Source organism: Lagopus muta, chromosome 23 (genome assembly GCF_023343835.1).
Source record: "Lagopus muta isolate bLagMut1 chromosome 23, bLagMut1 primary, whole genome shotgun sequence".
In the NCBI taxonomy this organism is placed as follows: Eukaryota; Metazoa; Chordata; class Aves; order Galliformes; family Phasianidae; genus Lagopus; species Lagopus muta.
Window position 1 is genome coordinate 5,442,912 of NC_064455.1, and position 15,232 is coordinate 5,458,143.

Consider the following 15,232-nt stretch of genomic DNA (forward strand, 5'->3'; position numbering starts at 1 on the left):
AGCAGCTGCTGCATTAATTGCCCTGCTCTCGCTAATTGACTCACAGCAGATGCAGAGCTGTGGTCACAAAGGATTTCCTCAGCACCGATCGCTGCCTCTGGGGGCTCGTGGCTCCGTGCTGCGATCGCGGGGCTGGATGGGCTCTGCTGGGGGCGGAGGGGCCCCTTCTCATCAGGGCAACCCAGGCGGGCTGCTGGAGGAATTCCCTGCTGTGAATTCCGGTGAGCTTCGGGTGTGAGATCCCAAACCGCGTCCGACGGTGACAGAAGTGACGTGCCGACATCTCCGCCCGATGGGGCGCAGCGGGTGCTGCCGAGCTCCGCGCCACGGAGCCGCGCTCTGCCCCAATGCCGCAGCCCAAAGGCAGCAGCTCCTCTGCTCGGCATCCCGCGGCTCCAAAGGCCCTGCTCCAAATCTGCCCTACGGGGGGCGAGGGGCCGGGGGGAAGCGAGGAGCGGGGTTCGCAGGCAGGGAAGGGATGGCGGTGCCGAGCCGCAGCCCTCGAGTAGAGATAAGAGCCAAAATGTCTGCGTGCAGCGCGTCCTCCTATCGGCAGCAGACGCTGCGCGCAGGAGGGATTCATCCCCGCCGATGGCGGAGGGAGGGATGAGAGCCGGGCGCGTGCCGTGCGGGCGCTGCGCTTTGTCAGCCGCTGTTTCCGCTGCGCTCCGTGCGCCCGGCTGAGCCGCGGGGCTGCGGGAGCTGCGGCCGTGCAGCCGTGGCAGCCATTTTAAGGCAGCCCGGGAGGGAGAAGGGCTGCAGCCGCGCGTCGGCGTGGAGCACGGAGCGACGAGCGCGAGGGGAAGCGGCTGCTCGCAGGGGGGCTGAGCGCGAGCTGCGGCCCCTGGGGCAGCGCTGCGGCAGCGAGGGGCTGCGGCATCGAGGCTTTTCCTCCTCTCCTTACAGCAGCCTGGGCTCACGAGCCTTTCCCGTGCGTTTCAAATCACGCTGCTCGTTTAATGATTTTTTTCTAATTAACTAAACAACAGATTACAAAACCCCAAACCCAAACAGGCTCATGCAAGAAGAAAACACACAGCTCCTTTTCCTTAACCTAGGATTCCCCCTCCAGATCAACGTCGCCTTCAGAGCAGCAGGCAGCGCAGCGCTGGCAGCACACAAAGCACCGTGGGGGGGAACCGAGCGATGAACGGCCCAGAGCGCTGGGAGCGAGCAGAGAACGTGCAGGACTTCGGTGCAGAGGGGTGGGGAGGGCCGAAGGCTGGTATGGAAGTCAGGGAAATCAAAAGGCAACGTCAGCACCTCCAAAAGGAGCCGCGTGCAGCGCTCTGCACAACGCTTCAGCACTTCACCAAAACATCCACGGCCCTCCTGAAGGAAGGGGAGGCTCCTCCTGCCCCACACTCTGAATTACCCCGTGCAGAAAGCAGTGCAAACTCAGACCAACCGTAGAAATGTACGTTTTATTACAAAGATTCTCAAAATTTAAAATAAAAGCATCTTTAAAAAACCACAATATATTTCCCCCCCCCCTCCCCGAGACACAAAGATACACTGATCTCTCTCGCTTCACATACAAACACTGAAGAGCAGGAGTGAGATGTCACTCAGGTTCCAAGAGACTACAAAACTTACGGTGGAAAAGGGGGAAAAAAGAAGCACTTAAAAAAATAAAACATTTTAAAAACAACCTGTGTTAAGTTAGCAGCATTATTAGAGTTGAAACCACCTGCAGCGCTCCGTGGAGGTACAGACCCTCTGATGGACAGAGGAATCCCCCTGAGAAAGGAGAGCAGCGAGTCAGAACTGCCTGCAAAACTTCTGCAAAGCTGGAGCTGAGCGCAGCACCTCATGGAACGCTCCTCTCACGCTCAGCCGTACAAAGCAAGGTGTGAGAAAGGCCAGCTCCGATCACAAAGGACCTTTGGGTGTGAGATAACGCGTGGGAGTAGGAAGAGGAGTAGTTATAAAAACGCACAGAGCCCCATCTGCTGTTTCCTCGTACAGATAACAGCTCAGACTGCTGATAAAAAGGTTCTCCGCATTCACTGGCCTTGAGAGCAAAGAGAGGAAAGGTTCCTTGAAAACACGCCTGCTTCAGAGCTCCTGTGAGTGACACACGAGGAGCAGAGGCAGCAGCTGGGCTCTGTCCGTCTGTCCTGTCCTGCTGTGCTTTCAGCTCACAGATCCGTACTGAGAAGCAATTACAGCACGTGGAGCTGAGGGCAGAAGCGGAGTGAAGCAGGCAGCCAGGGGGGCAGAAACTCACCTCCCCCTGCAACGAGGGGCACAGCTGTAGGAAACAAGCACACAGAGATTCCATCCCTTCTCCTGCTTGCAACGCGCAGCGCTGCCACGCCACCGAGATCTGCCACGTCCTGGAAAGCATCTGCCACCACAGCAGCTGATCTGCACTCTGCATTTCCCAGCTCTAAACCTGCAGGGCTCTGGGGCAGATTCGCTCATGCCATTTTCTGATCTGCTTGTAAGCTGCTTCACCTCCTTCCACAAGTTTGCTGCAGGGAGGTGGCCAACTCTGCTCACAAACTGCACTATTTGACCCTGAGAAGCGGCACCAGCTTGCAGTTACTTGCCATGGTGGAATCAGACTGAAGACCAAAGGAACACTCAGTCTCTCACAGGCTTAATTTGGGAATTCATATCTCCCACAAAATAAAATAAAATAAAATGAAAGAGAAAGGCAAAGAAGGGAAAAAAAAGTTTCATGGCCATCCTTCCACCTAACCTGAAATGCAGATACTACTTCTACTTAAATTACTCATTTTCAAGGGTGGTTACTTCAGAGGAGAGCAAAGAAAGGAAGGGATTCTTTTTTAAAGACACACTAAGGAGGCAGTGGAAGGCAAAGAGTGAAGCTTCCCAGTCACCAATCCTGGGCAGTGCGGGTCTCTCTACTCTGCAGAGTCCTCCCTGTCTGCTCCCAGCAGAGTGCAGCAAGGAATAATTTACAGTCCTCGAGTCATTTATATATTTATATAGAAATATATACAGAAACATATATAAAATATAAATCCTGTGGAATGGGAGGCAACCAGAGAAGCTAGCCTACGATAACTGTGCACTGACAGGTACTGTCCAGCTGCAGCCATCTTAGGTGGATTTTGTCTCTTCCTTCACCCTGTGGGAGGAAGCAGTGGAAAATTCGGTTGAAACAAGCAGCTCGGGCTGCACCACAAGCTGTAGCCATACAAATGCCACTGAGATGCTCCACCCTGGTAACACTCCACGTGCTCTGGTGTCAACCTCCCTTTAAGAGCAGTGACACCTTACAGAATACATAGTATTTTGTAGCCCTATTCTTTGGAGGCTCTCAGAGCTGTATCAGGAGTGCTGCCCCTGCCACGCTGACTCCCCCTGTTAAGAGCCCATGACAAGCCATCCAAACCACCACGCCTCTTCTCCAACCCCAGAAGCTGTGCAGCACCCCTCCAGGGGCAGGGGGAAATGCACAGGGAAACACAAACTCAGGCAGTTAACGGGATGTGGGCTCACCCCTTGGGTTCGGCTTTCTCCTCTTTTGCTTTTTCCTCTTCTTTCTCATCTAAGAAAAAAAAAAAGAACAAAAGAAGGCATGGAAGAGCAGTAGGAAATCATACATCAGCAACGCTCTACAGAGCCAGGAGGGCTTCCAGCCACAGCTCTCGTGCTCACCCTTCTTCTCCTCCTCCTCCTTTTCCTCTTCTGTTTTCACACGCTTGGCCTTCTTAAAGTTAGCAACATTTTTGCGCCCTCCTTCCCCTTCATCTTCAGAGTCAGAGAATTCTTCATCACAGGATATTCTCTTATCAGAATTGCGGACTGAGAGCGAAGGGGAGAAGAGGTCAGAAGACAGAGCACACGAATGCTTGGAGATGAACCCTCTGTGCACATCCACACACATGGGAAGGAGCCAATAAACCCACATAACTCACAGTGAGATCGCAACAAACACCTCATCTACCTGCCGTGCCTTTTGACTCACTGCTCCTGACTGCTTTTGCTTCCTCTAAGCTCACGTGTGGGACGTGGATCAGAGGCAGTGTGATGTTTAGACTTGACAGCAGGAGCAGGTTATCCAACCTCGCACTGAGAGAATCTGACTGCCAGACCTGAGGGCCATCGGCCAATCTGGATAACGACCAGCATTTTCACCCATGCAGCAACTTCTGGGACACCTGATAGCCTCCCAGAAGGTAATCCATCACAGCACCCCTGCCACAGGAACTGTTTAAATCCTCACATGAATGCCTGTGTTCTTCCTTATGGAAACTGGCAAAAATGCTCCCAGGCAGAAGAACTCCACCAGTGCTGCAGCTCACATCATTGCCTGACCTTACAAAACCCATCCGAACTACGCTCAGATTCAAACTGAAGAACCCCTGAACTGAGGTCCATCTCAGTCAAACATCCTTCCCTCTTTCCTAAGGCATTTCAGTTCAGTGCCTCCATGCCTCCCCAGCAATCCGACCCCGTTCAGCTTTGGCACAGGCCCTGCACAGCACACTTCCCAGCAGTGCAAGGCAGCCACGCCAGAGGCAAGCACGTACTTGAAATGCGCTTCTCAGGATCCTCTTCCTCTTCATCTCCACTGTCTTCCTGAACAGCATCCTCAGGAATTGGCTGCATCTGGACGCCAGGGGCATGAGGCAGCATGCGCAGGTTCTCAAAGAGACGCTGCCTAGAGCCAGCCAGGAAAGGAATCGTTTGTGTTTAGCCAGTAAAGGTTGCCAGCCTTGTGGGGAAGGGCAAAGACTTACTTGATCTTCTCGAGATACTCATTGGTATTCTGGTTCGTCATGTTTGAGGGACTGATGTGCAGCTTAAAGTCTGGTCCGAAGTACTCAAAATAGTCATTATATGGGAGTTCTGCAGACAAGTTGAAATAGAACAAAAATCAAATCACCTCTGGACCAGCAATGAAATGCCTCATACACAGCTGATTTCAGAGCTAAATAAGAGCACAGCTGCATTTTCCTACGGGCAGGAGCTGACCATTTCATAGCCAGACTCAGATCAAAACGGACGGCTTAGCAACAGGGCAGTCTGAGCTTACGTGGCAGTTAAATGCTATCAGTGTGCACAAAAGTTTGCAGCAGAAGGTCGCCTCATCTCAGCACACAGCAGGACTGTGGGTATCTCCTGATGGAGGAGAAAACTACAGGGCTATGACACAAACAAGAGCAACTACTGCAAACCATGGGCCCAAAAAGCTCTTCCACAGTCAAAAGCTAATGAAACATCTTATGGTTCCTGACTCCACCTCCCTCAGCCCTGTCTCTAGGCAGTCACTGTCCCTTATCTTGCCCCAAAGGCTCCAGAGGAAAGTTACCATTTGGGATCTCAGTGTCCAAAGCCACAGCAGTCTCGTAGGTCCAGCACCTGGCCACATTGCGGATCGTGTAGCCGCCTCCCCCCAGCATCAGCATGGGCAAATTAAAACTTTTGACAAACTCCACACACTTGGCATGACCTGCAGCAAAGGCAGCGGGGAAAAAGGTGAGAGCCTCAAGGCACAAAGACAAACTTTTCAGTGAAAAGCAGTGAGATGATTTACGCCAATTTAACACAGGAACTCTGCTGTACAGTTCTGGCTACTCGGCATCACAGACCCAGCCTCACTGCTTTGATGGAAACACTGTATTCTTACCTTTGATGGTCAGATTAAAACAACCCAGCCTGTCTCCGGACAGAGAATCTGACCCACACTGCAGGACAACTGCACTAGGCTGGAATGTCTCCATCACTTTAGATATCACCTAAACAAGAAACCCATTGTTACACTTTCTCCACAGGACAGCGTCACAGCAACACAGTAACGTCCAGCAAGTGACACGAAGACATCCCTAGTGTTCCCACAGCTGCTGGCTCTCACATACTGGTGACACTGAGGCTCTCACCAAGAAAAACTTACTGATGACAGGCTGCAATTGTAAGGGAGGAACACAGCCACTGAGGAATCTTACAACAGCAGCCTGAGTCTCCCTGAAGAATGGCTCCACGAGCCACCCAGCAACAAAGCACGATGCACAAAGAATCACTCAGCACTCACCGGCTTGAATATTGCCTCATAGGACTCATCATCAATCCCATCCCGGAGGGGATAGTTGACAGCATAGTACTTGCCTTTGCCTGCACCAATGTCCTGTTAGAGAGAAAGACAGGACAGAGCACAAGGTCACCACAAACTGCACTGCAAACTATGAACGGAAGTCCAGGAGTCTGTTGGTGTAATCTGAATGTAAGCATAAGCTCTTGTGGCTGGATGCTGCCATGGTGTAAGAAGGCAAGAGCTGAGTCCAACAGCGACGTATTTGGCAGAAGTGGAAGCATTTGGCCTCTGCTCAGGGAAGAAGAACCCACTACCATCACTGTTGGAAACGTCAGCAAGATGCACCAACACATACTAGAGCAGATAAACTGCTGACAAACTTTCACCAGAAAGCCTGTGCACACTGGAAGTAGCTGAAGTGACCAAGATGCCATCAGAAGGCTGATATCTAAGCCTTGATTTTATTACCACAGATCTATTACTATTTTATTACTGCACAGGCCAAGCTCATAGGAACAAAGCATCCTCTCTAAGAGCCAAGCCAGTTGCCACATATACTTTCACCCTGTAAAAGGAGCTACAGAGCGGTGGATTTAGCCCAATTAGCATGACAGCAAAGAGAAGAAAGTGATCACATTTCTGCTGAGGTTTCGCTCTCACCCGCAGGTCCCCTGTTCCAGGGAAGTACTCTCCATACTTGTGAAAGGACACTGTCATCACTCGGTCGGTGGTGTAGAAGGCTTCCTCCACACCATCTCCATGGTGAATATCAATGTCGATATACAGGACCCTCTGGTGATACCTAGGATCAGAAAGGAGTCAAAATGCTGCATTTCTTCAGAGCGGGCCCAGAGCAAATGGGAAGTGGGCAAAGAACCCTGCACAGATTCCCAGGCTAGTTGTCTTTCTGGTGCAAAAGAAGCGTGGAGAATGGACACATGCTTTGCTCAGCAGTGGAACAGAATCCCTGCACCACAAAGCGCCTTTTACTGCTGCAGCTGATCTCTGAAAGCAGGCTTGACTCAGTTTATTCGGATCCAGCCAACGGAGTCTACATTTTTATGTCCCAGCCTCTCACTGAGGTCTGCCTGGAGCCAACAGCCACCAGGGTGGTAAGCAGCAGACAGACAGATCTTACAGCTGTGCACCCTTCTCTTGAGGGAGGAGAAGGGCCAAAGAGCAACTACAAAATGCTCCAAGCCTTCTGCTTCCTGCACAGTGCCATGGTTAGACAAACCCCTCTGCACAGAGGTACTGCAACCCAAAAATACGGCTGATTAAGACCTCCCTGGAAAATACAGCTAAAAAAAAGCAACAATAACAACAGACTGGGAAGTGACAAAGACTCAGAGGACTGCACCTACTTCAAGAGCTCCAAGATAGCCAGGACAATATCGTTGACATAACAGAAGCCAGAAGCCTCCGACTTCTTAGCGTGGTGCAGGCCTCCTGCCCAATTCACAGCAATATCTGTCTGCTGCTTGTTCAGCTTCACAGCGCTGGCTGGTGGGAGAAGAATCACAGAATGTCAGCACGAGGGCAAAGGACCAATGGCAGAGCCTCGGGGTGAAGCACAGGTCTCCTGTCATCCCATCATTGTGCTTTTGGGCACCAGCCCAAGTCCCAGCATTTAAACACTGGATGTCTCAACAAACAAACAAAGGAAAGGGAAGAGAAACGCTTCGCATGCACACACTTCTGACTGCTTCCCCCACTCACGCCTCAGAGCACAAATCTGCACAAACAATGCACTGCTTTCTAGCCCAGGCCACACCTGAGGGCAGCCTAGAATTCCCAACGTGCCAAACAACAGAACTTCAAGGAAAGCTTTTACCCAATGTATACTTAGGGCCGGCACTGAATATGCATTCAGACAAAGAGCATCCTCTCCCCCTGCCTCCTTCATAAACTCTCTGCAATTCTGCAAGTCTCCAAGGATCAAAACAAGCGATACATTCTGTTGTATACAATCTTGGGATCACAAAGCACAGCTATGCCAAGAAACAACATAAGAGTGCTGCAGTCAGCACTTGTAGGTACTGCTGAGCTGTGACAGGAAATGGAGATTTTAGATGTCACTGTGGGAGCAGTAGCCGCACAGCTCTATGTAGATGCACAGTAACACAGCCCTGCAGCACCATGACTTCTTGCAACAAAGTACTTTAAATGTCCCAGCTCTTGCCTCAGGGCCAGAGACAATTGGCTTTCTGTTAAAAAGAAAGAAAAAGTAACTTTTTTGGCTTTTTAGTTGGCACCCACACAAAGCAACATTTTTTATCTTTTTTTTTTTCTTTTTTCTGTGCAGCTCACATCATTTTTTTAGTCATTAGGTCTATCTATCACCTATGCAGAGTCATCAAAGTAGCTCAGAGCAATAAAGATTTGCTTAACAAACAACATGCAAGGCTGGAATTCCAGCACGGGGAGAAATCTCAACCTAAGGACGTCAGGAATAGGTTCACAGGGCTCCCCCACCTCCAACAAACCACTTTCTCAGGCAGAACAACTTTATACACATCTGCTTAGAAGAGCACACGATGCTGAGCTTACCAACTGAGCCTCCAGCAGAGAGCTGACAGAACTCAAACAGCCCATCGAACACAGGGCAGTCCTCCCCGACGTTAACTTGAAGAGAACACATAAGAATCAGTAAGACCAAGCCACAGAGGAATGGTGAAGCTTCAAAAAACAACGAGCAGAGAAGCTTTAATCGCCTGAACAACGACAGCACCCCAGCAGCGCCGGCACGGCAGGAAGGCGGCGCTGTGGGAAGGACGCTCCCAGCTCGGGCCCGGCGCTGCGGCAGGACAGCGCGCCACCTAGCGGGCTCCGAGGGAGGCGGGAAGCAGCCAGCGCCTCGGACAGGAGCGCGCAGGGGGAGCTGCTGAGCCGGGGAGCCGCCCGGCCCCGCGCTCGGCTCTATGGCAGCTGGTGCTGCTCTGCAGGGCCGTGCACGCGCTGTGCGGCACGAAGGCGGCACCCCTCGCCATTAAACACACCAACAGCAGGCTTGTGTTAACATCTCTTTTTTTTCCCGTGTTTAATGAGAAAGGCACAAACCGCGCAGATCTTGCAGCGTGAGGTGCTGAGCAGCACGCAGCCTTCAGGAGGAGCGGGATAATGGCACTCAGTGCAGGACAAGGGGTTCTGAAAAGGACAATGCCCAGCAAGATCCCAGAAGGCAGCAATTGTTCCCAGATTCTGAGGGCTGCAGCAGGGCGTAGGAAACTGCAACCTCTGAGCAACTAATCTAGGATTTCCAAGTTAAGTGAGGAGAACTGAAGTCGTCGATTTCTGCACACTTTCCATGGCAACAAGCTGAACTTCCTGCCCTGTAAGTTACAGAACAGTCTCTCCAAGCCCTCACGCAGGACTCAGCAAAATGACGTAAGAAAACTAACTGTTGATTACCTTTACTGCCCCTCAGAACTTTGTGGGCAGTGCTGACAGTATTTGAGGGCTTCCCTCTGCTATCCTGGCAAAAACAGGAAGAGCTGCTGCATAAACATAAGCCAGCTGAGCTTCTTCTCACCAGGAGACTGAAAGCAGCCAGGACTGCTAGAGAGCACTGTTAATAACTGGGCTCAACCCCTCGGCTGCAGGCATAAAGCTCAGGTGCAAGATGTGAGGCACGGATGCTCCCTCCTCCTTACAGCAGGTAGGTGAGGAGCTTTTATCTGACACAGAATCCAGCAGGAAAGGGGAAGCATCCCTGCGGAAATCACAGCCCCATCCTTTCTCAAAAGGAAAGGTGAAGCACCAAGCAGGCTGCAGAGCCCTGCCACCGTGCCCAGGAGTGCTGACCTTGTCTCCTTCACCGCTCATCTCTGCTCTGAGCCTCTCGTGCCAGTTTTTAGCCAGGCAGAAGCTTGTTCTTAGCAAGAAAAGAAAGGCAGGGGCTTATTTTCCCTGCTGAATAAAAGATCTGCCCTCTGTGTGTTTAAGATTAATTTTCATACTTTGCCTCCTTCAGTTCAAAATAGTTCTGTGGAAATACAGTAGAGAAGACGTTGACTACCAGAGAGCAGAGTGGGTGTTCATGAGCCGTATCAGCTCCAGGGGTAAACAGTTCAGTTTGTGTAAATATATACTTTGGTATATTAAGCCAAATTATTTACTGTAGGAGGTCTTTCAGTGTATATTACTTGTGTATTCATTCCTATTACATGCTTGTGCCCAAACATCTGTCCCTTTCAGCTAATACCAGATTTTCAAGTGCCCTCACATCAGGCTCAGTCTCGCATTTCTTTCAATTTGGAAATCCCATCTGACATAAACGAATCCTGTGGGCTTTTGTCTTTTTTCCTGCTCTCAAGGCAAGCAGTGTACTTGATCAAAATAATGTTTAAAAGAACCCTGAGCCTTCCCCCTCTTTTTGCCTTTATGACCTGACACAAAACATCACCTCAGAGTTTAAGACAGACCAAAAAAATGTTTCTGCAGCATTAAAGCTGCCAAGAGATCCTGAGCACTTCCATGGACTGCAGAGCTTAGAGGAGTAGATTATCTCACAAAAAAAGAACATTCCAACACAAAGCACAGGAACCATCATGCATCTCAAACCTCCCCCCTTCCAAGCTATTGTAGCTCTGAAAATCCTTCAGAGTTCCCGAAGATTTTGATGAGCCTCTTTTTAAAAATGAAAACTAAATTTAAAAACACACAGCCTTGTCCCACCCTGAGACCTTCAGTTATGAAATAAGCAATTACAGCAAATAAAGCTCATAAAGGGAGTTCAATCATCTCCAAGCCACGAAGATAATTCAGAACTTCCACTAAAGCACGAGATCAGAGACCATCGGGTCAGAGGCTCTCCTCAGCTCAGGAGCCACTCCGGCTTGAGGGACTCGTTTTCAAATCCTTGATTTAACAGGTAAACAGGACAGAAAATCTGCAGAAATGCAGGTCCTGAGGGCTCCTCCTGCTCTCTTCATCCTGAGCTCCTAAAGCTCACCCAGGACCCCCGGAACACAACACGGCACCGACAGGAACCTCAGCCCCACGCGCACAGCTTACATCTTTGCATCTGCTTGCTGTACTCAGACATGTTGTCTGGGCGGATGGATCTCAGGAACTTGATGTAGTCGTCGCTGTGGTACTTGGTCATCTCCTCCGCGTTCGCCTTGTGAGGGCGCTGCAAGGACACAGGGCTTGGTTGGGAACGCTGCCCTCCCCACATCCCATCTCCAGTCTCACATTTACTCCCAGAAACAGCAAAAATAATAAAACAAATAAATGGAGCAGCAGCACCAGACAAGAGAAACTGATTTTCAAAGGCAAAGAAGCCATTACTGCAGACCGGAACATACCACATATCTAGGCAAAGAAAATATTTAAGCTACAGAGAGAAAACCAATTTTTCAGACTCCAAGGCTTATCTGGAGCAAAGAACATCTCATCTCACTGCAAGAAATCAGAATGCAGCAGAAATATGTCAACACAACCACTTAATCCTTCTTACTTTCCTCTTTGCCTTGTTGACATAGAACTTAGGAGCTTGAAGCACCAAAACTGCAACTGACAAGTACCCCAAGGCCTTTCTCCTCATCACACTTACATATATCTCCATCTTCCTGTAAAGGCCGTAGTTCAGCAGTAGGTTGTGGGTCATCCGGATCCTGTGGGGCTTCATGGGGTGTCCCTGGCCATAATAATAGTTTCCAACATCACCTGGGGACAGAAAGGATTTTGTTACAGCAGGGAAAAACACAAACTGCTTCAAATCCAACCACTCAAACCACATCTGTCATTTTGTGTGCCCAGCAGCAGCCCATCTGTTCACAGGGGGAAGGGTCTGCACGTGCATCTGCACCATCAGAAAGCTTCATCCCAGAGCCAGACGAGAGCGACTTATGGACACCAGGGCATGGCCAACACGGAGGATTTCCATGGCTGATCTGGGGAAGGCAACCCAGCTGAACGTGAGCAGCCGACAATGCTGTGAAGTTGGAGCAGCTCCAGCCTTCCTGGCAGCAGCAGGTTGGGCACCACGTCTGCTGGTCCTCACTTAGCGAAGGACAGCTCTCCAACCTCCTTCCCCTGGGCTCGGCTCCATGATGGGACCTCACACTCACAGAGCTTCCCTGAGAAACTTGGAGCTCTCTGAGCAGAAACCTGCAAGCCAGGAGGCACAGGAGTTTAATCCCAGCTCAGACAGTGACTCATCACCCAGCACACGTAGCCACTTTGCCTCAGTTTACTACTGTGTGCCCAGCAGACGTGAGACTCAAAGCTGCTAATTCTGTCAATAAGCAAATCACAGCACAGCTTCACAGCTCCCATTCTTCTCATCCCTTATTGTTGCCTGAAATCCTTTGGAAATCCTTCACTCCACAGCACCAGGTTTAATTGTCAGGCAGTCGCACCTTGCAGGTACATCCCCCAGGTCAGCTCCCCATGCACACATCCTTCCATCTGGTGAAAGCTGAATTCCTACTGCTATCTCCCACCGGTTTTTCCCTGCTCTCCCAGGGCACAAATTCCCGTGGTGTTTTCCACACAATTTAACTTTCAGATTTCCGTCCCCTGCCAGACGGGGCAATGAGCAGCTCTGCCAAAAGCTGGGAATGCACACAGCCACACGCAGCAGCAATGCTGCACAAGCCTCATTTTGCTAAGAAATCAAACAAAGTCATTCACATAGTTTTACAGCTCCCCATCAGTTTAGGAAGAGAGAGACCCAACCCGGTCTGGCCGGTGACTCAGCTGGGAGCATTAATATTTCATCACCAATCTTAACATACAGGAGAAACTGCTACTTCCTCACAGCACACAGCTGTAATGCCTCCTGCACTGGGCACCAGCCCCCTTCCATTGAAGAGATGCAAACCCCACACCCAAACCGTTCTGCTGCCGGAGTTTTGCCTGGGTGATGCTACAGTGGTGGGTTTTGCCCGCACCAAAACCCTACAGCAAAACCAGGGTATGTTAAGCTTTGGGAAACTGTTAGGGGTGCTCAAAACCCCATCTAGGAAATATAAACACAAAACTACACAAAGCTTTGAGAAATGATTGCCTCCCTTCTTTACCTCGGGCTGTAGCGAGACCCCCGACGTGCCTCACCACAAGCCCTGCCGCACAGCACGGAGCTCGGGTGCACTAATGGCTGCATGATAAGAGTGAGAATTCAGCAGACCTCTTCCTGTCTGCTGGGGTTGAGCAAAGCCCCACGTTGGAGCCAACAAAAGAGAATTTCCCATTCTTGCAGTTCAAACCCTTGCACACAGCCCCAGCGCACCTCAGCATGGCCATGAACGACCCCTGCCACACAAGATTTCTTTTTCCCCACCCTCTCCCACAGCTCAGGCAATGACCTCCTGCAGTTTCCTTCTGAAATTTATGCCAGGACCTCCCTTCATGAACCACTGCACCAGGCTGCTCTGCTTTCACTCTCTATGCGACAAAGACCCTTACAAGCCACCCACCCACATGTGCACATTATGCCTTCCGTGACAAATAAAGCACACTTCCCCCTGTGAATGTTTGCCAGCCCCTCATAAAAGAGCAGTGGAAACAAGGCACTAAAACCTCACCACAGAGTAAATGGGTGAGGGCAGCTACAGACAAGGGGGAATGACACTAACTTCATTTTGTTACCATGCAATAAAGACCGGAAGGATATCGTTCTGCTTAGCGTTCACAGCAAGACGATCATTTATTTTGTGTTTAAAACATCATCTCATGCCTTGAAGGATGTTAGCTTGTTCACAAAGTGGAAAGTATCCTTGTGAACATGTTAGATACAAAGGAGGGAGAAGTTTGGACATTGAGAGTTCTTCCACATGCGCACTGCTTGCACATATACAGCACCCTGCCACTTCCTGCAAGCACTCTGGTGCTTAAACCAGGCCTGACTGAGCCCAGGCCTCCAGCACCCCACTGCACTTTGAGATGATGGGTGTTCCAGAGGCAGACTGTGTGCTGAATTCAGGCAGCTCTGCTGCTCTGATCCCCTCTTCCTCACCCTGCCTGCCTGAAGACACAGGGCCAGCACCACAGGACGCAGTCCTACTGCTCGTGTTCACTTCTCAGAAGAAATGAGAGCCCTCACTACCTGCCCAATGCAGAAAGCAGTTTAGAAGAGCTCACTTTATTGCTTCAGCAAGGAATACATCCACTTACCGGGGGAAAAAAAAAAACAAACAGCAATAAAGTTTTTATTTGACTTCATAGACTGAAAACTGCAACAAAACAGAGAACTGCACAACACCTTTTGCACAAAGCAATCCCAGAGCCTAACAAAAACCCGAGCATCACTGAGGCCACCCTCCAAAGGGGAGGGGGCTGTGAACGCGCCCAGGGGGATGAGCTGTGCTCTCTGCCATGGTGCCAGTGGGGAAAGTGCCCGAGGCAGCTGGCTGTAACGCCCAGCTCCTCCCCCACCCCAGAAGGAAGATTAAAAAGCCAGAAAGCAGAGCTCTCAGCGTCCTGAAGGGCAGAGAACAGCAAAGGCAGCCCCCAGCAAGGCCACACCAGCGCTGTGCCCCCAGTGCCCCCCGTCCCGTCCCGCACTCCACGAATACACCGCTGACCCCAGCGGGAGCTCCAGCAGAGCCCTTTCCTCCCCTCGCAGCCCCTCCCCCCCAAACCTCTCAGAGCCGCCCTGCTCCCTTCCCAGCCCCTAAAGCCCCCCCAGCCCGCTCCCCTGCCCCCATATCCCTCACCCCAGTTCCCCCCGGCACCCAACGCCCCGCTGCAGCCCCGAACCCCCCAAACCCCTCCAAGCTCTTCCCCTCCCCCCCCGCTCCCCACAGCCCCCAGCGCCGCCCCTCCCCCCGCCCTGCGGCCCAGCACAGCCTGCAGACCCACCTCGCGCGGACCCCTTTCGCCCCTATGCCCCCCCAGCCCAGCCCCCATCTCACACAAACCATGACCCCAAGCCCCTTCCCATCCCCCCCGCAGCCCCCCCATCCCGCTCCCCACCGCTCCGCACCATCGTAGTAGTAGCAGACTTTCCGCTTGGTCCCCTGTGTCAGCGCCATTTTCCTGCCTCCCCACGGCCGCAGACCCTACCGCCGCGCAGCGCAACGCAACCCGCCCCACCGGCCGGGGCCCCACCGCCCCGCCCCCCGCGGCCCGGAGGCCAATCGAAACGCGGCTCTCCACCCCTTCCAGCCCGCCGACCAATGAGGAGTCGAGGCGGCGGCGCGGCGGAGCCAGCAGGCTAGGCGGAGCGGCGGGCCGCACCACCGCGGGGCGCGGGGCCAGGTGGGCGGGGCGGAA

The 15,232-nt window shown here is 51.8% G+C and overlaps 1 protein-coding gene across 1 annotated transcript; it reads right to left on the reverse strand.

The window, feature by feature from the left end:
* Positions 1–1,410: 1,410 nt before the first annotated feature.
* Positions 1,411–15,113, reverse strand: HDAC1 (histone deacetylase 1). The gene is made up of 14 exons (XM_048969266.1): positions 14,943–15,113; positions 11,568–11,680; positions 11,027–11,144; positions 8,561–8,635; positions 7,375–7,513; positions 6,671–6,812; positions 6,011–6,103; positions 5,609–5,717; positions 5,291–5,431; positions 4,719–4,827; positions 4,509–4,639; positions 3,634–3,780; positions 3,475–3,523; positions 1,411–3,100 (listed from the first exon to the last, which is right to left on the reverse strand). The coding sequence occupies exons 1-14, from the start codon at positions 14,989–14,991 to the stop codon at positions 3,073–3,075; spliced, it is 1,443 nt and encodes a 480-aa protein (XP_048825223.1). The 5' UTR covers positions 14,992–15,113; the 3' UTR covers positions 1,411–3,072.
* Between the last annotated feature and the right edge of the window lie 119 nt (positions 15,114–15,232).

Coding starts and splice junctions, on each gene's coding strand:
- HDAC1 (XM_048969266.1), bottom strand. CDS start 14,991: ATGGCGCTGACACAGGGGACCAAGCGGAAAGTCTGCTACTACTACGAT. Junction 8,636..11,026: donor CAGCAAGCAGATGCAAAGAT/GTAAGCTGTGCG, acceptor GTTCTCTTCAAG/TTAACGTCGGGGAGGACTGC. Junction 6,104..6,670: donor CTGGAACAGGGGACCTGCGG/GTGAGAGCGAAA, acceptor TCTCTCTAACAG/GACATTGGTGCAGGCAAAGG.